This window comes from Hyalella azteca, unplaced genomic scaffold, assembly GCF_000764305.2.
Source record: "Hyalella azteca isolate HAZT.00-mixed unplaced genomic scaffold, Hazt_2.0.2 contig5330, whole genome shotgun sequence".
Classification (NCBI taxonomy): Eukaryota; Metazoa; Arthropoda; class Malacostraca; order Amphipoda; family Hyalellidae; genus Hyalella; species Hyalella azteca.
In genome coordinates this window covers 4,554-29,438 of record NW_025935524.1, presented here as the reverse complement: position 1 = coordinate 29,438, position 24,885 = coordinate 4,554, and the positions used below count along the sequence as shown (strand labels likewise).

Here is a 24,885-nt window from a genome sequence, read left to right as displayed (position 1 = left end):
TTTCTAGAAAACGAGCTATGATGGAATATCCTACATCTCCTGTTTGAATATCATTTCAAACCATCATTTAATCGAATTCACCAACCTTCAATAACATAATAAAATTACGTTGTAATTCGATATAATTTTTTTATCCAGAAGAGCATATATACTGAAATATCCTGCAGTTATGATATGCATCACTGCAACGTACAGTCAGAAAGAAGAATGTGTAATACTGTCCAAATTGTGACAGAATATCTGCAAGTAGTACTGATACGTACGTCATTTTGTCGGGCCAAAATGGGCCTATACTTTCAAAAAAAATTAAGAGATCGTAAGTTCATCAGCCAATCATTGACGGTCTTTCGAGCAAAATCTACCAATCATAGACAAGAAAATAGAGCGTAAGTACTTACGTTCAATTGGCGAGTTTTGAAAGTATGGCCCCTGGGCAAGAATGACTCACAGTATAGAGCAAAATGGATCGTTATTTGGACAAAGTCCTCCTTATTTCTCTGGGTGTACGATAACTTACGGACGCAGTATCGAGGGCCGACATTTAGAATATCCCTAGAAAGTCTCCATACCCGCGCGCGGCATCCGTAAATTGCGCGACAAACCGCGGAATTATCCGAATATTGGTTGAATTATTCTGCTGAATAAAATTAACAGCGTGAGTTGCGAAGATATTGGGCCGCGGCATGCTGCAGATATGAAAAAATCGAAACCCTAAAAATTCATTGCCGGCTTATCAGCGATTGCCAATTTTAGGCAAAAATTGCAGAACACGTCCAGTCATTACGCGTTTACCACACTGTTAGAAAAAACGGTGAAAAAACGGTCCCACTGGCGTTCTAGTGGCCGGTGGCCCCGTGAAAATAAACTGTTTCACTGTTTTTATCAGATGTTTTACGGATTTCTAGTGTTAAATTAGGATAAAAACGCCGACACGGTGTTTCTTTCACGTGCTGACCGGCCACTGAAACGCCGGTATAATACCGTTAACGGTGATTTTTCTAACAGTGCAGCTCTGATAGTTCATCGAACAAACATGACCGAGTATGCTTCCAAATGCGATAAACTCAGAACATATNAAACCATGGTAAAAAGACGGTAATTTCAAAATATTTCATTTCTTAATTTAATTTCTAAACACTTTATTTTCAGACACACCTACAGATACTTTATATCATATGTTTATTACTTGATTTACTGTGAATTGTGTGTTTCTCCGTTATTTTATCCATTTGAAATGGCTAATTCCTGATGAATGAAATGTTAGATGCATCTAGCTGATGAATGAGATGTTAGATGCATCCAGCTGATGAATGAGATGTTAGATGTATCCAGCTGATGAATGAGATGTTAGATGCATTCAGCTAATGAATAAGATGTTAGTTGCATCCAGCTGATGAATTAGATGTTAGGAAGTGTAAAGCTGCATCGTTTACCCCGAAGTTAGCAATGTTTCGTTGCGGCATTCCTGTAAAATCTGATGCCCACAGCCAAAGCTGCCTGCGTTATCCCAAGAATTTAGGGATAATTGCCGCGGCGGAGCAGAAAGCTTTCAAAGGATTAACTGGATTGCCGGCCAATAGAAAGCCTACGCTCTAATATATACGGGAAATATCACCGAAACGAACGTTGACTCCCAAATTGCTTTTTGAAATTATTAACGGATTGGATGGGAGCTCTTGGATGGCAGGGATCAGCAAACAGTGCCACAGAGGCAACAAAATGCTGCGATATTGTCGGAAGAAAGCTGCCATGGTAATCACATGTGACTTGAGGTGAACTTTAGGTCTAAGGAATTACGTAACAAATTATTTCGAGATCTCATGACTGAAACTGTGCTGTGTTATGGCTTAATTTTCTGTCACATCTGTTATTTCTCACTAAAAATGTATGCTATACGAATCTTGACTGTTTCTTATTTATACGTGGAAACCAATTTTAAATAATTTATTCAGGTGAATATCGCAATAAGAAGAACTGATAAGACGTTTCCTTATTTCCAAATACTTATGCGCTAGATTGTCTCATCATAGTGTAGCTTAAGTGAGTTAAATTTCAAATTTCTTAGCTTTACTGAGTTCCGTTCATGTAGAAATTGGACTCGTTTTCGCTTATGGTGTGCGGGCGGCCTTTTTTGCACGCTTTTTGTTCGGGGGATAATCTTCACTTCTGCACAAAACTTCTCTTTACAACTCCAACAAAACTCAGACGTTGGCAACCAGAAGAAGACCTCGAAAAAGTCCCACGTGAGCAATGATGTCCGGGAAACTCCTTTCAAATTCCGCTCATATGAAATGTTCTTTGTGCATTTTTAATGTTTCCTTGACTTCGTTCATGAAAAACTGAGCACGACATGTGAAATATTAATTTTTGTCACACAATAAACTTATTCGACTAAGATGGAATATATGAAATCAGAAGAAAAATAAAATTCAGAAAATCAGAAGAAAAAGTAAATTCAATCAAACTCAAAATGTAAACGTTCCTTAGCTCAGCTGGCTGATTAGTTGAGTTCAAAGAACCGGCTTATTTTGAGTAGGTAACTAGCGCGTGTTTTTACAAAGTTTGAGTGCCGTTAATGTTCAACTTCTCCAGTTTGGCGGAAAATATAGACATGATGCGGTATTGTGAGAAACCGTTACCTGCAGGATGGCCATCATTAAGAACTTGTAGCAAGAGAGGGCTTTTGAGCAAAGTTTGGGGCTATCGCTTTGTTGGTACCTAGAATTAGGCTCGAATTAGACGCTGTTTAAGCGAAGAGAAATCTAAACACGCCGGATAATTACATGCATCCGCATGTCCGGAAAATCCGTTCGCCATTTTGACGGAATTGTGCATAAGGAACTTTACACAATAAATTTTACAATATTTGTAAGTTGATGGCAGCTGTGAATCAATATATCGTGCAACGAAGTTCTCCTAGGTTTTTCAATACAAGCATTGTCTTATGTCTCCACAGCTTTTCGTTTTACATTAGGCGTGTCGTCATGTCTGGTTTGAAAATTAAAACAAATTTGAATTTTAACTTGGCAGCGGAACTCAGGAACATTTACACTTAAGAGTTCGGCTCAATCTCCAGTTGATTCATAAAAGGTTTTAAAAGCAAGGAAATGCCAAGCAAATTCGCTGTGATTTCATTGAAAACGTGATGAAGTTTAGTCCAAAAATTTAAGAATACAAGTATAATAAAAAATATAACTCAGTATTCAATGCAGTGAGTGGCAGAGAGGGCATTTTCTCGTCGACGAAAACGTGATGTCACAGACAGACGGACATGACGAGCACAATAAGGCATTTTTTCCATAAATGAGAAAATGCGCTAAAAAGGATTGAAATTTTACGTGGAGGAGGAGATCAAAATCTGAATAGTAACGGAAATTTATACGTAATTTTGTTGGCATTTAAATGTTTGTTTGTTCTATAAGGCCATTAAGTGCTCAACAGACATCAAGGTTTCATCACCTGTCCCAACGATTTTATTTATATCGAAAAAGCACACATTATTTTGCTATTTTTCAGAGTGATACATCCAGAACTAATATCTATTCTAGAACGCGTATGAATTTCAACCCAGAGGATGCCAAAAAACTCTTCGTTTTCATAGCATCTCATTTCTGCAGGCCGTCCTGGCAGTGCAATATATTACTCTTTATTTTTTCGGAGTCAAGAGATTTTTACCTGAGATTGTGAGACAAATGAAGTCCGGGTATCGTTTGTCTCCGTGACAAACGGAGGCTGAACTTCTTGGCATTGCTGACAAGGATCGAATTTGTGACAAAGACATGGATCCGCGGGGCAACGACATTATGCAGTCGCTTCTGTCTCCCTTCGGCTAAAATTGATACAGAGATTCCTGCATTTGGTTTTATTGTATACATAGAAAAAGATATAAAAACTGGTCTTGCACAATTTTACCTTCATGTCTGTTGCTAAAGAATTCAGTCATCAGTAACAAATGCTCCAAGTTGCTGGAAGAAGATAGAATGCGTGAATGATGCCCGCAGAACGAGAATTTTTTGTAGCTTAAAATGTCTTTTGGTACAGATTTTAATTTCGTGCAAAATTATCCTTGCAATAATGGTTTAAATTTATCATATAAAATAAAATATGCTGGCAATTTATTCTTGAGGATTATTTTCAACGGAAATATTTAGTCCGCAAAATTACTCTCCCACCATAAATCTTGTGTCGGAAGCAGTTTCGACGTTCCGGGTTTCCGACTCGAGATGTTTCCGCTTATGTTCTGTTGCGAGTTTTTAGGGTTTAAATTAGGAGGATCTCTTCCCAATTCCATTAACATTACATTGATATTGCCTTACTTTTTTATGATGAGATATGTGATACAATTTCATAAAATATATTATTCTTTTCTTGTTTTTAAAAGTTGCAACATTACACATTAAAATTGCCTGAATAATAATGCTGTGTTTTAAATAAACTGAGAAACCATAATTTATTTGATTAAATTAGTTATCCCGAAACAGGAAAGGTCAAAAATTAACCATTCTCTATCATTCTCTATCAATATTTCACTAGAGCGTCTTTGGACCTGCAGTGAATCAGGGCTGCAAGCTACGGCGCCCGAACATTCTGCAGCGAGAAGCGAGCCTCGTCCATTACATTAGTAAGGCTGACGTTGGCATAGACTGATCGCTGCAGCTTCTAATGAGCATTACAACATCAGAGAATGTTATGGCATAACGCCCCTATTAATCCGAGGACCACGAAGCGGCCGCCCAGCCATAGAACTTCAATCGCCTGCCCGGGCGCCTCTGCAAACGGACGAATTAGAAGGGGTAATTGGCACGACCATCATGAGATGAATGCCGTGTAGCAATGGAGGTCGTCAGGGACGTTGAGCTTTGGGAGAATATCAATTTTTTTTTGTTATGAAATACTGTGTTTTTACAAAATTCTGCGTGTCGTTGGAATGCAGTCTGTCGTGGCGTTCAGGGATGATGACCTTTGGGAGAATGCAATTTTTTTGTGAAATACTGCGCTTTTTGCGGAATTCTGCGTGTCGTTGGAATGCTGTCCGTCGTGGCGTATTGAAGCTCATGACATTGTTGACCTACACACGTTTATACCTTTTCTCTCGTATAGGTTTTTATAGCAGGAGCCACATATATTCTTGGTAAACCGTTGTAAAAGTAAAATGTATGGCTATATTTCGTAGGTTCAAGAGTGAAGTTACTGAGCAATCTGCTAACACTTAACAGATAAAAGTAAAATTAGGCATTAACGAAGGATGTCATGGATTGGTTTGTAGTTTACGCGAGGAGTGAATTCTTGGACAATAAATTTGAGCAAACATAGACATTTTATTTATGAAAACAGCTTCATCCAATCAATAAATAGATTGATTAATATGTACAAAACTTTGATACAGTATATAAAACGATTTAATTTTTCTAAAAAATTCAGAAAATTTCAAAATCTGCTCATATTATGAAATAATGATTACGCTTCCATTCCATGTCATTGCAATTTTTACTTCTATTTTTGTGCACAATTAGGAATTGAGTAAAAATCCTTTGCTTCCTTGGCGTATGAATTGAAACATTTTCAATTGATGAATAATTTGCAATTACATTTCATGTAATTTTTACATAAATTTAGTATCCAAGTTCTACCTTATGATAGAACAGACAAATTTCAATGTGATAATATCATCAGAATTGTCCATAGAATAATGTGAACTTGATATATAACTGCAGTAAAACCATTATTGATCATTAGTATGGCACAGTATTTGGATCAAATTCACTGTAAAGTTTCAACATTTTAATTTATCAAGTCAAACTTGAAGAATCCGTTTAAGAATCTCTCACAATTATTTAAAGTTTATTACATTAATTAAACTTGAATTACACAATAGAGTAAATGATATAACATAATGTCTTACTTCTTAATGCACTCATGCGACTCAACAATTCAATAACAAAATCCTGTTCCTAATACGAGAATAATCTTGTTTCAAAATCGGTTCACCTTTCTGATTAAAGAAAGTATTAAAAAAATCTTTTCCCTATACGAGTATGACCGTTCAAAGTCCGGTCACTCCATAGATTTAATAATTGTTAATAAAATCATGTTTCTCAAACGAGAAAAAACTTCTACCAACTTTTGTTCACTCTTTTGATTCGAGAAATTATAATGCGGAAATTTATTCTTTTAGTCAATTACTTTCTTTCAACGCCTTCTTCAAAGATAGATTTAACAGCCAATAACAAAAACTTTAACAAAATACTGTTTCTATTACCCAAAGAAGGTTCTCTTAAAGTCTTTTGGCTCATCTTATTTCACAAATTATTAACAAAATCCTGTTCCTAATACGAGTAAGTATTTTTTTCCGAGACTCTTTACTCTTAATATTTAACAAATTAATTATGTAAAATCCTTTCCTAATACTATAAAAATCTTCTTTTAGAGTAGGTTCTCACGAGCCCCCGATGAATGAGTATCAAATACAACCTGAAGAATAGTAATAGGAATTGATTGCCATTTAGATTATTTTTGCCTAATAGAAGTAAGGGTAGTATTTGCCGTGTGATTTCTATTAAATCGACCTCTTAGTAGGAGAGATAGTGATCAAGAACTATTTCCCTGCCATAAAAATGAATCAAATCGTCCAGAATACCACCTTGGAAAAATGCACATACATTCACATACGTTCTCCTTATTAGCTCCTATATTCTGTACACGAATGAAGTAGGATGAGAAAAATTCAACGAAATGCGTACAAATTACACGAGGTTTCCGTGTTTTCATGACTGATTGTGAGCTCGGATATGTGAAGTACTTCGCGTTAATCAAGGTACAAATTGTGAATAAAATTTTTAAAAGAGCATCGCTAATGCATATTATTATGTATTTATCGTTATTACCAATTGACCTGGCGACAATTTATTTTATAATGAGTTATTTCACTGAACATGCAACCCCTGCCAAAATCTGGTGCCTTGTCATTACTTCAGTTATATCATGAGCTACAATTTAATCAAAAATACCATTAGCACAGATTAACATAAGGCGGATATCATCTGCAAAACAAAATTACGGTCATCAACTCAAGAAAATCGGAAAATTGGAAAAATCAAATCCCTGTATGAAACTTTTCATTTTGACCATGGGGTAGGCATTTTTTTTGCCTGGATAATGATGGTGCACGAAGTTAAATTATTTTCATGGTAATTGAAGACTCATTCTCATGATCCGTAATGCTGCGAGTCACCGCGCGATGCTTCACTACCGCTATGATACACAGAAAGACTTGGAGGCTGAAGTAATAAACTAGGTAAAGGTTTCAAAATGGGGCTTATGTTACTGCTTTGTTTCTCCAATGGAATTTCTCGTGTGTCTTCAGAGATAGAAATATCAGTGGTAGGTGAAGACACGTAATGAACAGACCGTCCTTGCGGCGACAACGACTGAGAAACAGACATGTTTTTGACTGCAACTTTACTAGCGTCAGACGTCGCGTTTAAATTAACATGAGATGAACTGGTGGTGCAAGGCATGTTCATAGCGAGGAGTGACTGATGTAAGACGACTCCTTCTTGAATTATGTTTTGCGAAGAGATTCTAGAGAGAGAAATGAGAGGCGAGTTTTTCAGCTGCTGATTGTTGTGCAGAGTATTTTGTGTGTACTCTTTATCTAAGCTATGTTGCCTAAATATTTTAGGCATGGTTGAAATTCTATCAGGGGGACTATGAAAGAGCCTGGGATGAACGACTTGAGACTGAAAATTTCTACTCCAATTTTCCGCGGCTATATCTACATTATCAGGATACTTTGATATATTATGTGTATTATCAGGCGTATTTTCCTGTATGTTTGATGCGCCCTCTGGACCATTATCAATGACCTTCATTTTCCTCGGCCATGTCGAAGAGATTTCGTCAGACCTGAAGGACGTGGTCAAACTTACGCCATCGCTAAGACCGTTGCCATAATAGTCCACTACTCGCGGAGGGGTCGAGGTTCTGGGCGACAGAGTCGTCAAGGGTACGACGCTCGGCGACTCGTTGCTCACGGACGACGATGACGATGGTAGGACGGTGACCAGAGGGCGACGCCATCAAACTCTAAGCTCGTCACAGTTGGGAATTTTTCCCCTAGGAGGCCTTGGGATGTTTGAAGGCAATAAAGTTTGCTCGTCTTGCATCAACCGCGGAGGAGGGGGAGGTCTAGGCATGCTACTGATACTCAGATCTCCGTTGGGTAAAGTTGACGGCGGCAGATTAGGTAAGGCTGTTTGAGCGTCGCCGCTGAACGTGACTAAAGTGTCGGCGAAAGCCGGCGGACACTCCGAGATGTGAGTGAAAACTTGCGTCTGGGTGAATGGAGTTGCGTCAATGATATTGCAAGAAGATATTGCTGACTGTGGAGTTTTTGCAATGACATCTAAAGCTGAAGTTGACCCGAGTACTGACCCCGTAGCTCCACTAAGTCCTGTCATTTGATGGTCACTGCTGCTGGCACTGCTAAGTCGTGTCTGCTGCTCATTTTTATCTGCCATGCGTGATCGATCACGTTGGTAATAAACGCCTGCAAATATCAGGATATTGAGGATGAGTAAAGAAACGCCAATAGCGACAGTAACCGACAAGGCAGTGCTGTACGCCACGTAGTCAACGGCATCTAGAGGCATTGTTGCCTCAGCCATTGCACTTGCGTTTGCATGAACGTCAGTTGAAAGGGGTTGAATTGGAGGTGGAGGGGGTTGTGGTAAGCTGGTAGATGGAATCTCAGCCGTGGTTGAAGGCGGTGCTATATAGTGACCAGCCATATGTCGGAGCGGTCTCACTCCTCCGATGTACAGAGCCGGGTCATCATGAGTGGGAAACAGGTGGTGTAACACTGACAACTCCTGCAACCGTTTCTCTGGGTCAAATTCGTCATCTCGTTGCCGATCCAAAACGTTCGGTGCTCTCAGCGTCAAAAACTCGAGCCGGCCTACAGTTTGAAGTTGTGGAACTAGCCATGTCCACAGGGCAAGGGGATGCGCTCTGTAATGATCTTTGGCCGTTACGACGGGTCCTGAAACAAAATGGGATACTCTCCTGAAATGTTGCCACGTGTGTTCGCTAACATTTATTTAATAATGGATGTTGCAAGCTAATTTTTTGATAACGATGCATCAGAATTGGAAAGGACTAAAGAAACTTACCGATGCTGAAATATCGTTGGTAATCCATGTCAAATGGATGCCACTTCTCGGTACGTAACTTGGATGTCATTCGAGTGTTCACTCTCAGCTCCTGGCCGGTGAGGAAGTTTGGGTCCCTGGGAGTGAATTAATGAGCAAAATTTAGTGAAAGAAAAAGTTACATCGAATCGGTGAAAACTGCGGTTAAAAGGAAAATCACGTTTAAGCTCCAAGTGCGGGAAAAGTTTCGCGAAGGTTTAATTTTAATTTTTCAGACACGAAAAGCATTTCTCGATCAATCAATGAACTGTTTGATCAGTTGTGATAATCTCGTTGAAGTTATGGATGTCATATCCTAGGAACGAAAAAGTGCCATAATGGCATAGGTTTAAAACTCACCCTACAATTCGATATCTTCAATAAAAAAGATAATTCATCACCTTTTCAAATAAAAACTAATAATATGAGCGCAGATGGTTATAATGGATATTAGAGTAAGAACTTTAAATCAAAGAAAGAAAATACTAAGTAAAGTCACAATTTTTATTGGAAACGCGAAAATAGGAGAAATTTAAAGAAATCGGACATTCATTGCTCATAAATTCTTGGTGTACAAGCGATTTGAGCAAACAAACGTAGCAACTACTGATATTAAAGTAATTTTGTAGGCTATTATTTACCCAGTTTTGACGAAGTTAGTGAAGTATGTGATCATAGCTTCAGACACCAACATGTCCTGTTGATTCCAATTCGTGTTGCTGAAAACCCCGAGCTCACCAACCAGTGGTGCCCCAAAGAGATATGCGAGTTCTTCTCCATGTATAGTGCCTGTCAGTCCCTGTAACGTGAGAAATGCAATGGTCAATATTTACAGTATTAGGATAAATGCTGGTACTGCATATTATCCTGTGCCTACTTATCGATCATCCTTGTCAGCGGCCAGTTAATATTATTTTATCAAGGGCCAGCATGAAATCCATGGTCCGATAAATCCTGTCAAAATCATCTGTACCTCTTATAAGGCTACGAATCTCTGGAATCAAAACTTTTCATTTTATTATTTTAATCTTGTATACATGAATAAATTTCTCGAAATATGAGGAAAATATTAGAGAAAATAATCAAGATTTGAGCTACCCCTACTAAAATTTTATACTAAAACTACACTTGGATCATGATCCAATTCGTGTTGCTGAAAACTCCGAGCTCACCAACCAGTGGAGCCCCGAAGAGATATGCGAGTTCTTCTCCGTGTATGGTGCCTGTCAGTCCCTGAAACGTGAGAAATGCAATGGTATATACTTACAGTATTACGATAAATGTGTGTACTGCAGATTATCCTGTGCCCGCTTATCGATCATCCCTGTCAGCGGCTTCAGTTCATATCATTTTAGTAACGGCCAGCCAGTAATCCATGGTCAGATAAATCCTTTCAAAATCATCTGTACCTCTTATCGCAATGCCTAATAAGCTTCAGAATGTCTATAATCATAATTTTCATCTATTATATTCATCTTGTATACATAAACTAATTTCTCGAAATATGAGGAAAATATTAGAGAAAATAATCAAGATTTGAGCTACCCCTACTAAAATTTTATACTAAAACTACACTTGGATCATGATGAATTTTGGTCTATCTGAAACGAATAAATTCCCTGAACACATTGGGTGCGGTAAGGAAATCCTCATTTTTTATCCCGTACGCACGCTTGGCAATTTAGTTGAGAGCGGCTGATGGTCGAAGACGTAAAAGAAATGTTGACGGTGAGCGGCACTCAGGGCAGCAACGGACTGTAAAAGTGGCGAAACATATCGAGCGTCGCCAAGCGCTGCCAACGTGGCGTCGCGAACGGCTTTCGGTGGCGCATCAGGATGCTCCCAATCCGTGTATTCGTTCACCGCAGAGATGAAAACTTCGTTGAGGTGATAGTCAAAAGTGTTACGCACCAGTGTTCTGAAAATGCGATCTCTTCTATGAATATCAAAACCTCGAACGAGTTCATTCTCGGAAAAGTCGTCGAAGGCTTCGTTCGGGACCACTCCGAACAGAATGTCGTATTCTTTGCTTGGTTCGTCGGATCTTGATCGAGCTGGTCGTCTGAAATCAGGTTTAATTACTATTCCATCCACGCTAGGACCAAAAGAGTACAAAAATCGTGGAGCAGCGAGCTTTACACTCTGTAACTCGTCTAATGATTTGTCTTTGAGGCAGTTCACCATTCGGTCAAATTGGTCGTTCGACGGTGGGTCCGAGGATCCAAGCGATAAGAATGAAGAGCAGTTCAGCGCGCGGCCGTACTGGATCGCATAGTATGTCGGAGATCCTACCGATGCCCAGGAGCTCAGCGCAGATCCTGACATGAGGATAGCTCTGTGGAACAGGCCTGGGACCACAGCTGCTGAAGCCATCAGGAAATGCACGCAGGCGGCCCCGGTGCCATGGCCCATGAGAGTCACGCTACCTGGGTCCCCTCCGAACGCCCCGATGTTTTCCTGGACCCAGTGCAGGGCTGCAATCTGGTCCATGAGGCCGTGGTTCATCACGTGACCTCTTGTGCTCGTGTCAGCGTTCGTGTTCAGAAATCCTGGAATGAATAATTGATTTGTTCATTTTCAGTCAATTTATCATCGCAATACCAATTGGTTTTGGAGATAACCCATTTTAATTGGGAAATTTTAATGGAAAAAATCAATTTATAACTCCTATTGTTGAGAAAAAGCCGCAGGAAAAACTGATAGCCATATGTAAATATCCCATCAAATGAATGATTAGACTTCGATCGATGCTCGGCTCTGGATTCAAGCAAGATAGAATATAATGCGTCAATCATTGCGCTCGGTAGGCCCACCTAAAGGACCCAGTCTGTAATTGAGGGTCACGACGATGACTTCCCCATAGGCCGCCAGCACCGAGCCGTCGTAGGGGTCGGCCGCCCCCCACTCGAAGCTGTCACCGTGAATGTAAACCAGCACCGGGAACGCCTTGTGGCCCACGGTGTCGACGACTGCAGAAGTAGCAGCAGGAATTTCAGAGAATTTCATAGAGATAAGTAATCCTCACATGCGTACAATGTTTTGCGTGAAATTTAACATGTAGTAGAGTGATCACAATACATTAGTTGAAACGAACGTACTAGCAAATTCTGATTGCTGAAATAATTTCGTTAACATGTTATAATGTACGGGGTTGTATATTATGGAAATAGAATCAAGACTATTATTATTTCGTGACTCATTCATTATGATGTTGTGGGTTACTGTTTAGCTTGTTTAAAGATTAGCAATTGGAATTTATAAAAGTTTGTATAGAATTCAATTATACACAATTCCTAATCTATTTAATTTCATTAAGCTAAAGGTATTTTTAAAATCTATGAAATATCAAATTGTGATTGACGTGAGGAAAAAAAGATAAGCGTATATGATTCTATTAAAAAATTAGTTTTTAAATAAAAACGACCACTCTCCTATATTCCATTGCATATACATTGCATGATTTAATTTTGAGGCAGCTCAGGGTTTTCCGTCACAAGCAATAATAGGTTTACCAGCCATTTGCATTACACTTTTCTAAATTTAAGAGGGAGTTTGGCAAGTTTGATGCAAAAGTAAATGACCTTACCTTGCGATGGAACATGGATATTCAAATAGAGACAATCTTCCGCTTGGTTCGACAAGTAATTCACTAATTTTTGGGCTGACAGCAGCCTGTTGTTCGGGAACACCGGCGAGTCAACATCAGGAAGTAGCTGTGGACACACTGGTCCGTATTGTCGGGCTTCTCGTTCACCTTCCCAAGGGCCTGGGGCTCTGGTGGGCGAGAACCTGTTGGATCCGGTTGGGGGAGAAGCATATGGTACTCCTAGGAATACCTCCACGGGTCTCAAGTTCTTGTTGGACAAGGATTTGATGATGCCGCGTAGTTTGCCTTGGCGGGTGTCAACAACTCTAGGACTCCTGACTTCACCCACCACCGAGACGGTCCATATGGACGCTACCAGTGCCACCAGCAGAATGTGTGACATTTTGGGCGCGTGGCTGACACCTTGCCACAAACAGCAGAGCCGCTCTGCCTTCTTGCCACCCTCATCTGGGCCGAAGAGCGTCACTCGGATATCAGCTCCGGCGTTGTGACACATAGAGAAGCTGTCGGCATGCCTTCGGGCTGAGGTTCTTGGCCTCACATGGTGTCTGATGAAGTGAAAGAGAGGAAAAGTTATCAGACATATTCCTTTGGGTTAAGGTGCTCACTGCTTAGCCTAACATGGTGTCTGATTAAATGAAAGAGAGAGATAAAAAAGTGAAATCAGCCATGTTCTCCTGGATTGAAGTGTTTAGCCATTATGTCTGATCAAGTAATACAGAAGAAAAAATGAAATCAGCCATCATGCTCTGGGTTGAGTCGCTTAAAAAAATAACGATGCTTTTCATTGAGTAAAAAATAGCAATTAGTCCGCGTTTCACTATATCGAATTGTTCTGCCTCACATGGTTTCAAGGATCCAGAATACATTTTTCTCCACGTTAGGGTGCTTATCCTGACAAGCTACGTGTTATATCCTTTGAATTTGAATTACACTTGACAACTTAACATCAATGTAAGGAAAATAACTATAATGATTAATTTCACCTTATGGAGTTGACGATTTTTAGCTTTACTGCGAATGCTTATTTATTTTTGTGAATGCTCATCATTGCCATTTATATATAAAATGAACTCAAATAGAATAAAATTCTATAGTTAGAATTTTCACTGAAGTTATGTATAGAGGTTAGACAAAATAAGGGGAAAATATTCATAGAAAATAAACACATGAGAAATCCACAAAATATACGTAGTTCATAGGAAATAACAAACTTCCACAACTGTAATAAACGGTTGAATTACACTAGCCATGGCCTTCTTAATATAGTAATGGATTACTTAAATGAATAAACTTCATAATGCTTCATATTGATGCTTGTTTTTTGAACGCCGAAATTTCAGAAAAAGTTCGAATTCCCTTCATAGAGATCACCATAACACGCGAAGCTTGCAGTGTTTTGCATAGGATATCGCACACACGTCGACCTCATCACTCCTGGGAAATTTTGGAATTCTGGAGCATCACTCGCTGGTGCCAAGGTAGCCTCTGAATATTTGCCTTAAGGCACCAACAGATATGTAAGAAGGCTATGTAGAGGGCTTGTTGTAAATTGTATTTTACTGTTGGAATATAAGGCTTCTATTAAGTATATAGGTATTGTAAATTTGTAATTAATTAGAATTAGTATTGTAAGAATGTCTTAGAGAAAGTTAGAATCGAAAATAGAGATTGCGGATTAGGAAAGAGTAGTATGAAAGTGGACTTCAGTACGGCAACAAGGGTCTAGTGAGACGTCATGCTAAATACATATTGTCGACTTGCAGATATCTCGATAAGTCCACGAGAGTGAGTTGTTCCTTGTGCAATGTTTTACTGTAATTTGTGCAATGAAGTTTTTAAAAATAACGGCGGTTCATTAAGTACCGAACCTGTGGGCTGCCACTATACCCACGACACCGACAAGTTGGTATGAGAGCAAGAAATGCATGAGAAGAAATACTTGAAGGTTCGCATAATTAAATCAGTATCGTTGAACCTGTTTTTTGAAATTTAAATTGAATAATTCAATGTTAGCAAGCGATAAAACAATACATTGAAAAATCTATAGTGAAATTAACACAATTTTAATAATCAGATCAAGCCCAAACAGTATCAGTTAATAAAATTCGTAATATTAGGCAATGGAGGAGCATATTTGTCTAGCTATGCACAAATCATGACTGATTAAAATATGCATAGCGGGAGTAATTACAAAAAATATAACTTAGTACTCACTGCAGTGAGTGACAGAGAGCGCATTTTCTCGTCGACGAAAACGTGAAGTCACGGACAGACGGACGGACGGACACGACGAGCACAATGGCGCCTTTTTGCCATAAATTAGAAAATGCACTAAAAATTAACCAAATTAACGCAAATGCCCTTTTTATTATACAGATCTGCATGCATTCAGCTTCGACACACAACAGTGCGTGAGCCTTCCATGCTGCCTTCATTCTATTCTATATGCCACATTTCGTTAGCATAGAACGAATACATCATTCCCTAACGTAACATACCGCATTCCCTTTGGGTCCGTCGTGGCATAGCGTATTCCGCAACCGTGCAATGACTGTCGGTTCTCGGAAATTCCAAACTCTGGGCCATTTCCCAGGAGCTTCTCAATGCAGGCAGACTGCCTGTGCCTGACTCCTTCCCTACTATGAACTATTTTCCGGCATCTTCTAAATGCAGGCAGACCGCCTGACTCCTTCCCTACTATGAACCATTTTCTGACAGCTTCTCAATGCAGGCAGACTGCCTGACTCCTTCCCTACTATGAACTATTTTCCGGGATCTTCTCAATGCAGACGGACTGGTTGTTTTCAACTTTTTTCTCTCGGAGTATATATATACCAGATTGCCCAGCTCAATATACCAGATATATATAGGAAAATTTTCTTGTCCAAAACACATTAATACCCCCAAATTTAATAGAACTATTAGTCAAAAATGATGGTTAGAAAAGTAAAAGTAATTTTTATCCCTTTTACTGTGCTTACTGCTTAGTTTGACACGGAATTAGCGTAATTGAACATGGGTCATTTCTTTTTTCCTCTTGTTGCGTAACATTCTAACACTTTCACAAAAAAACATGGTCTACTGCCTGCTTGAGGAAAGTTGTAACATCAGACATTACAATTGCATACCAGATCTGAGAAATCTGGTATTAAAATATACCAGTTGGCAACGCTGCCAAGCAGGCGGCCAGCCCGACTCCGTACCTACTATGAACTATTTTCCGGGATCTTCTCATTGCATACGGACTGCCTGACTCCTTACCACAAGCCACATAATCGAAGTTTTGAAGTCATGGGGACTGAATGATCCTCATGTAGGCCTCAAAGCAAGAACAAGTAATATTCCTGATGTTTCGAAGGGCATGTGAACTGACAGATATCTTACCGACTTCGAGCCTTTCACGCTTGTAATTTTTCAATGCATAATTATGACTGCCTGAATCCGTACCTACTATGAACCATTTTCTAGGAGCTTCTCAATGCAGTCGGACTGCCTGAATCCTTGCCAATATGAACCATTTTCTGGGAGCTTCTCAATGCAGACGGACTGCCTGATTCTTTACCACAAGCCACATAATCGAAGTTTTTGAAGTCACGGGGACTGAATGATCTTTGGCTAACTGTCAACCCTATTTCTAGTATGTCACCGCATGTAGACTGATGGGACTCAAAGCAAGTACAAGTCATATTCTTGCTTCGAAAGGCATGTGGATTGACAGATATCTTACCAACTGTACCAACCCTTGTAGTTCTTCAATGTATGTTTACTGACTTACCTCTTCGAGAAGTTATGCGGGGAAACTCAGTCTGCCTGCAGACGAATCTCGGTGATCTGGTGCACTCGCTTCGTTACGCAGCCGCGGTCTGGACCAAGAGAAATATCAGGACATAAGTTATGCGTTAGTTTTTCATTGCTTCCCGTGAACAATGAGACTAAGAAATTAGAATCTGAATGAATAAATTTTTCAAAGTTATGTCAGCTATGCATTTTTGGTGACATTCATTTGATTAGCTGAAACTGAAAAAAGAAATGGAAAAATTGTGCAGTCATTTGGAATCGTAAATATAATTTTGAGAAAAACTTCTAATTGATTAAGCGTAATTGCGAATCAAGGAGCGAGAGCTCAGCAACTTGACAACTATATAATACTATAATTAATTAAAATAAATTTCCACATATTCATTTTGTTTCGGCGTTTTAAAATGAATTGTGAATTGTCCGTTTCCAGGGTGTAATAAAATTATGTATACACAACAAATTTACAATCCTACTAACCAGCAGGATTTCGTCCTGGGCTTTATTACGATTTTTCGAGTGAAAGCGCCGAATTTAAATTATATTACTGCACAGTAATTATATTATCAGGAGTTAATCGAAAACTCCGTACACCGAAATGCAAATTAAACAGGCAGCATTTGCCGCTCGTAGCGACATGCGTTCTATCGCCATCATTCTCACTGCACCTGCGCATTTTCTACACGCGCGCGCATGCCTCGTGTGTCTTAACAATATTCAGAGCGACGGTTGACCGCGCCGCCCTGAGGCATCCGTCTTTTCGGCGACGTATATCACTGAGCATAAAAGCTTTCTCTTGCCAGCTAAGGCCGAGATTTGGACGTCGGTTCTATGGACTGCAATCCCGATTGATATTTCGGAAGACCGTAAATTTATTCAAAAGAATCGCCCAGGAATCATCATAGCGGAGAACGCGACGTGGATGCCACACTTGCTCCAGTGTCTGCGAGCTGCAGGAGTAAAATTTAATAAATGACCAATATTTTGCTTAATAGGATCTGAGAGTGACTTCAATATTTGTATTTTACTGATGACAGCTCATAAGGCTAAACTGATCTTTTTGTCAGTTATATTAAAGAAAAAAATCAAGACAATATATTCCAAGAGTATGAATTTGCTGCAAATCTCACTTGATTATCATAAAATTTTTTGAGAAAATATCATGCTGCTTGAGCAAATGAACTTTCATCTAACAAGATCATTACATTGATGATACTTCAGGGATTTCTCACCTGAAAAATAGGTTGAAAATATCGAAATAAATGTAAATACTTCCACGGCTCTGCAAGTAGTTAAAAACTAACCAAGGGTTTTCATACAAAAACTAATGGGCATGTATTGAAACTTTATTATTGTCCAGTCGATTACAATTTACGGGAAAATGTAGATTAAAATACTTGCTCGTAATTTTTAAATTTAAAGGAGTAATTTTAAAAGTTTAAATAAAAATAAATTAATTGATTGATGCACAGAAATGTTTTGGGCTGTGTATTGTTTAAAATTCGAACAAGAAATTAATATCCAAAAATTTATAACAAAATTCTGGGTTTTAAACGTTAAATGAATTACTTATTTAATTATCAAGAACGCCGCAAACATTTGGAAGTAAATGATTGTTTTGAAACGGAATATCGGATTATAACAAAATCGAATCATGGCAGAACCTTTTGGCTGCAAAATTATTCTTGCATGAGAATATCGTTGGGAAATATATTTTGTGAAGCTAGGTATTATAACGGCACTGTGGAGAGATAATTCATTGCCTGGCATTGCAGGATCACCTTGAAATAATCGTAAAAATTAAAGAATCATAGCATGACTTTCTGAAGCTATGTTATCATAGTTGTTTAGAAATGAGAATAAAATCATGAACTGCTGCAGCTACTTTGGCATAATTGTTTAAAAGAGAGAATCAAAGTGGGACATTCTGTGAGTTACCTTGAATTATTAGTTATAGAAAATGAATAATAATTTAAGAGCGAACTCCTCAGGTCATCTTAACATAATTACAATATTTTCTGATTAGAAATGATCGATAACAAGAGTCGAGAATTTCACCCAGCGTAATTATTCAATCGGCATTAGGCCATGTCTGAGTAATCCTACTAAACTTTTGTCCTAATTTTGTGTAGCTAATTTTCTCAATTGCAAGCCCCCGCTCCAAATAAATATCTATCCTAATTACAAATGTTATTTCAATCTAAATTGTTGGAAGAAAACGAACCCCCGTCCTCGCTTCTCGCAGGAAACTGACAAAATCGTGAAGATCCACCGAAAACATTCTTCCAGAACGGAATGAAAAGATAACGTTACAAGCAATAGTCTTTTGTCGAAAATGAAGCAAGCTTTTGAGGAAAGTTTTAACCGTCCATTGCCTAACTTAGACGCTTCATTATGAGCTCGTTGAAATAAAATGCCCGGTTATGTTCTTCGACGCTGCGGAAAATTTATATAAGAAGCTTAGAAAAGAACGCGGTTGTTAAATTCTAGTCTCATGAATGTGTTGTAATTCATGTCATGAATACTTTCAAAAATATTTCGATTTTGAAGCGAAACGAAGGCGTTCTAGGAACTTGAATCCAAACCTCTTTTCCTTGAATGGAGCTACTTTTTAAAAGCAAGTTTTCCTACAGTTTCTTCTATTCAGTTCCATGATGTATTTCACCTTCAGAAGACAGGTAAGAGCGCAGGAGAAATTAAAACTGAACTGTCAGTTTCAAGAAAAATACTGAAAGTTTTCAACCTTATTATCGGAATAGTAGCGGAAAGATGCCACCAAAGCGAGAAGTTCTCTAAAAATTATTACCATCTAAAGTTGAAATTGCGAAGCTCTAAAAGAGTTGCGTGAGAGCAAGGAGGTTAGCAGGCTAAACTGGCTGATATAATTTCGGTTGTTAAAATAAGTAATGAAACCTAAATTATTCCGCCTAAATTTATTATATTTCCAATTAATGAAAGTTTGGTTCGATGTCAGAAAGATTGTTTGAATATTTGTTATTTACCTTGTTGCAGCATAAATTCTGCAGTTAGGAGACTAAGCGGAATAAATAAATTTTTAATTTGCTTCAAATAAAAAGAAAGATTTATTTGTATGTTCAGAGGAGTAACTCTGAGTTGTCAGGGAAAAAGTGTCTCTCCAGAATTTATCATGGCTCAGAAGTGGTTTAATGGAATATTTGTCGACGAATAGGACATAATAAAAATTATACAAAACACACATTTCGTACATAGAAAATAGAAGGAACACAAGAAGTTCTCAATGCGTTGTACTTGTGTACTAAAAAACGGTCCACACTCCTAAAAAATACTTGAAGTCTCTTGGATTATATATTGAATATATTTATAAAGAAATGTTGGAGAAAGTATTTAAAATTTTTGCCTTATGAGTATTGTTATAATTTTAATGCAATTTGGCACAAGCTCGAAAATTTTTAACGAATCTTGGGGACGGTGAAGAATCTATGAGTACAAATAAAAGAAATCTTGTATTAAATAAAAAAGAAACATTATGAGCAGACTTGGTTAGGAATATTTATTGACAATAAGTTGAATTTTTCAGTTTTTCTTCTTATGGACGAATTCGTATGGCCAGTTGTTTTAGCGACTAGAGTTCTGCTTTCTTCCGAGAAAGGAACATTGGCATCTGAAGTTTCACAAAAAATATGATGCATAAAATATTGGTTAACGGGAACAAAAATCGTTTATATATATAGTAATTTGATATAGATTTTTTTATACAAAATTGAGTCCGAACAACGATCGAAGAAAATGGTTGAACCACTTCACATTAAATTGAATGATTATTTATTCATCGAATAATTGTAATTTTAATGAAACAGAAACTGGAACAATTCAAATTTTAAGAGAAAAGCAGCAAAGAAAGCTCATGGTTACTAAATTATCTTACAATTTTCCGCCTCTGTTAGCTGAAAAAGCACCATATAATCACCGTATGTATATATGATCCGGATCTTACCTTGGATAAATGTATTTTCGCCTGTGTTGGATAGCTTTTAATTAATTATTTTCTTTTTTTATCAATCCTGGCTTCGTCTTTCATCACTTGCACTTCACTGAGTTTCTGCCGCATAAATTCAACTTGAAGCAAACTGTACATAATAATAAATTTTACGAATTAAATAAGTCAGTGGTGTGCTCTTCCTGACACGTTACTAATGAGTTTCAGTTGCACACATTTTTGAAACCTTCAGTATTCGCTGCATCGTTCATAATATTCAGCAAAGGCCAAAATTACAGAATTATTCTTGCATTGCACACAATATTTCTCATGTAGTTTGAATGCTAGCATTTCTTTGTTGGCTGATAAAAAGTTGTCCTGATGCAGGAGAAAATTTTTGAGCATCAATGCCGTTAATTAATAATTTCCTTGACAAGACAAGTGATATTCAAAGATGGAAATAAATTCCATGTAATATTGCAAGCTGCATGAATGGCTTTCTGTATCTGTAAGATGGCGAGGCGTTTGATGATGTTGATGAAATCGTAAGTTTTCAAATAACAAGAGAGCAATAATAATACACTTCTATCAAAAATTCTTAGATAAGTTTACAATAAGGAAAGACAATGAATTACAATAAATTACATTTATTCGATTTTTTGGCAAAATTTCTAGCACAATGATTTTGTATTCATGTTTTAACACATGTATGCAAATTATTCAGAAATTTCCGCAATAAAATATATGAGTAAGTTTAAATGTAAAAAAAAATTTAGTAGGCATAATTAATTAAAATGTAAATCAATTGCCACTGTGTTTATCCCAAAATAGTAATATTAAACATTTTGTTGAAAAGTCAACATTATTCGTCCACTAAAATTTAATAGATAAAAACATTATAGGAAGGATATTATTAATTTAAAAAATTTGTTATTGCAGTAAGCTCTTAAATTAAGTTTCCCCCCACCATATGTACCAACATTTATCTTTACAAGAATTTGGTCCCCCTTGGCTGTGTGGATTACTAAAGGATTGAAGCCAGGATTAATAAAGTACTGACACCTGGATTACAAAAGTGCGGAGGCCAGGATTACTAGGGTAATCTAAAAATACAACGGTGAGCTTCGTAATTATCTTCTGCCGTCATGCCAGTCACGGAAAGGATTGCAAACTCTTTTTCAGGGATGTTATAACTGTCTTTTAATGAATTATATATAATGGTTATTTCAAGGCAAATTTTAGCTACACGATAAAGCTGAATTGAAAATACTTCAGGAGCATTTAAAACTTTGTAATAAAGTTTTGTGTTGATTAAACGCAACATAAAATATTGATCAAAATTCAAAATTCCTTCAATGAAAAAATCCTATAGAAATTGTCAGCAGTTGTACGAAAGTAAAATATTAAAATGAGATTTTAGCTTGGACCCTTTCAAAATGCTTACAATCTACAGTCGACAAAAGAAAATTTTCAAGATGTTATCAGTGAAAACCCCACAAGAATTATCTTTTAAAAAAAAAAAATTGTGAATATGGACCAGTTCCAAAATCAGATGGTATCCGACTAATTTTTTTTTTGTACTAGGGTTTTTGTAATAGGACAAATGGATTAAGTTTCACATGCCTCTCAGATTGGTTTGTTTGACGTTGAAAGTTTTAGACGTCACCGCGCTAGAACTTTTCCACACAGAAAACACAGACGATACTAATTTCAAAACCAATTCCTGCATTAATGTAATTCAAATTGCATTTAAGGAGCCACAAAGCAAACGCAAATCCCACAACATATGAATAATTAATAGAAAATGAGGCTTAATACTAAGCACAATATAACTGTAATCAGAATAACAAACGACGTATCGTGTACGCACAGAACCGGGCACATGTCATGCAGTAGCGCTCTCCCTGGCATCGCTCGAAACAGATAATCCCAAGATTAGAGGATCCCTTACCCTCTAATCCTCTTCTCTCTAATCCCGCTCCTCTCATACCGTTAATGATTTACATCATAAATTAATTGAGGATAACGTGGTCCCAAACAACATTCGGATTACGTCTCCAATTTAATTTTTGATTAAAAGTCGGGAATGGAAATTAGAAGGGGACTTCCCGATTTTATTGGGAATGGAAATTAGGGATTTTTCCATTTTCGGGAATGGAAATTAGAAGGGAACTTGTATTATTGTAAATAAGTAAAATGTGTAGTATTAAATTAAAAATAATGTTTTATTTTTATACTAACAGTTTATCGATTTGTGAAATTCCAGCGCGAAAGTTACTGTGAAAAGAGCTGGAATTGTACAAATACATTTATTTATTCATTTATTTTTTTTGCGTAAGAAATGAAAAACATACATGCTGATACGCTTTTGAAAATACTAGTTTGAAGAAAAATCCTTGTCGAAAAAGTAGGTTTTCTCACTCATAACGATGAGACTGGAAAATTAACAGATGTTATTCGGTATAAATAATTTTGAACAGTTCGACGATTCCATTTAATGTCATTCGAATGAAAAATAATCTGTTTAGAAGTTTAACACGGTTTTGGTAGTCCGGATTTACTCTAGAATATTTGGTTTAGTCTCTGATTAATTGCATTCAAACGTATCAAGTTGAGAGACGATGTTCTATTTCAATTTTCGAGATGTAGCTTGCAATGCTTACCCTTGTGCATTACCAAACTGATTCAAATTCCAGCTATCGCTAGTAGCCTTAGAAGTTAGGTATTATAGATGAAGGTTTGAACAGTCATATAAAATTCTCAGTTCCAGGCTACAGTACACCTGCTGACAAACTAATAATGACGTTTATTCAGGGCCAACCAGACTACTCCCGGCTTTGCTCTGGACAAATAATGACTGAGATTTGGAACTCCTAGAGGCAAATTTGATCTTCATGAGACGAAAATATTGGTTTTTTGGTTATATGAAAAATCTCAACTTCAGTTCAAACTCCCCCGTCATACAAAGAAGAGTAATCTCATTACATTTTACCCATTCCCGAATGAGACGTGAACGTTAATTTATATTTAAAATAAATTATATTCTACGTAAATTGGATACAATATTTAATTTCGTGTCCTCATCCCAGTTTGTGCTACCGTAAGATTCCATCTTAGAAAATAGAAAAAGTGCAATAGTGCAAGCATTGGATTAAAATTATATATATGTCAAGATTAATATTATATTATATATGTCAAGTCACACGAATTTTGTTTTTATTGTGAGATTGAAAACGTGTGTAGAATGATATTTTTCTAAGCTACACGAACGGATTTCTCGCTTACACACAATTTCAGTGTTATTAAAAACAAGCAGGTTAACCTGGCTGTCACTGGAATAAAAAATTCTCGAAATTCGTAAATCCTTTGATTTCGTAAATTTGATTTCCGTAAAAAAATTCGTAAATTCGATTTACGTAAAAAAATTCTCGAGATTCGTAAATCCCGAAATTCGTAAATTCCAAACTCGTCATCCGCAATTCATCTATTAATTTTGAATATGAGTTGTAGTAATTAATCCAAACTATTCTGTCTAACATTTAGCACAAAAATCTCGTTCAATTCCAGTAGCTAAATTGCAAAGAATAGTTTAAATGTTTTTTTTTCGCATAAAATGTACACTTCCCTTATCACATTTTATGTTTTTAATTCGAGTATCTTTCCTTAATTTTCAATGTCTCAAAATTCCANCTTTTAAGATGCATTCTATAATCACAGCACACGCAAATAATCACTTTTATTTTTCCCAATAATTCATTTTGTAATGAATACTTTACTCAGACACGCACGACCTTTTACAAGCTGAGAAAAACACTCGATAGCGGCAGCGTCAGTCCAACTAAGGAGATACGGAGCCCGGAGTGACACACTAGCACAGTCTGGGAGCGTCAGGGAAACTGGGGGCAGAGTAAGACTGGAGCTGTGTGCTGGGGATAATCGATACGTCGCGGCTCCTGGATGCTGCTTCTCACGCTCCTAGGCCTTGTGCCCATGGAGCCCTTTACTGAGGCTGCATTAATCTGGTGCCATTGATGTGATATATTTTTTTGGAACATGTTATGTTGGAATAATAATCCTTTGGACATATCAGGTTGAAAAGTTGCAGGAAGTAATTAACGGCTAATTTAATTTTCATTGAATACCTAAAAATATTTTGAAAAATTATCTGTACAACTTATAGATTAAAATATTTTCAAATGTCATGGAGCTGAATTGAGCTAATATGATAAAATATTGGCACCAATATTCAAGCAAACAAGTCTAACAGTTATCTGATGAAAGAGATACTGAAATCCTGGATGCAAACACCGTAGAATTTGTCATAGCAGCCGTTA

At 37.4% G+C, this 24,885-nt stretch overlaps 1 protein-coding gene across 1 annotated transcript; it reads right to left on the bottom strand.

Moving 5' to 3' along the window:
• Positions 1 to 7,456: 7,456 nt before the first annotated feature.
• Positions 7,457 to 21,057, bottom strand: LOC108672115 (neuroligin-4, Y-linked-like). The gene is made up of 8 exons (XM_018159739.2): positions 20,570 to 21,057; positions 16,574 to 16,661; positions 12,775 to 13,343; positions 12,002 to 12,157; positions 10,860 to 11,737; positions 9,830 to 9,987; positions 9,171 to 9,286; positions 7,457 to 9,040 (listed from the first exon to the last, which is right to left on the bottom strand). Exons 3-8 carry the CDS (start codon positions 13,289 to 13,291, stop codon positions 8,079 to 8,081), a joined length of 2,787 nt encoding a protein of 928 aa, XP_018015228.1. The 5' UTR covers positions 13,292 to 13,343; positions 16,574 to 16,661; positions 20,570 to 21,057; the 3' UTR covers positions 7,457 to 8,078.
• Positions 21,058 to 24,885: the final 3,828 nt, after the last annotated feature.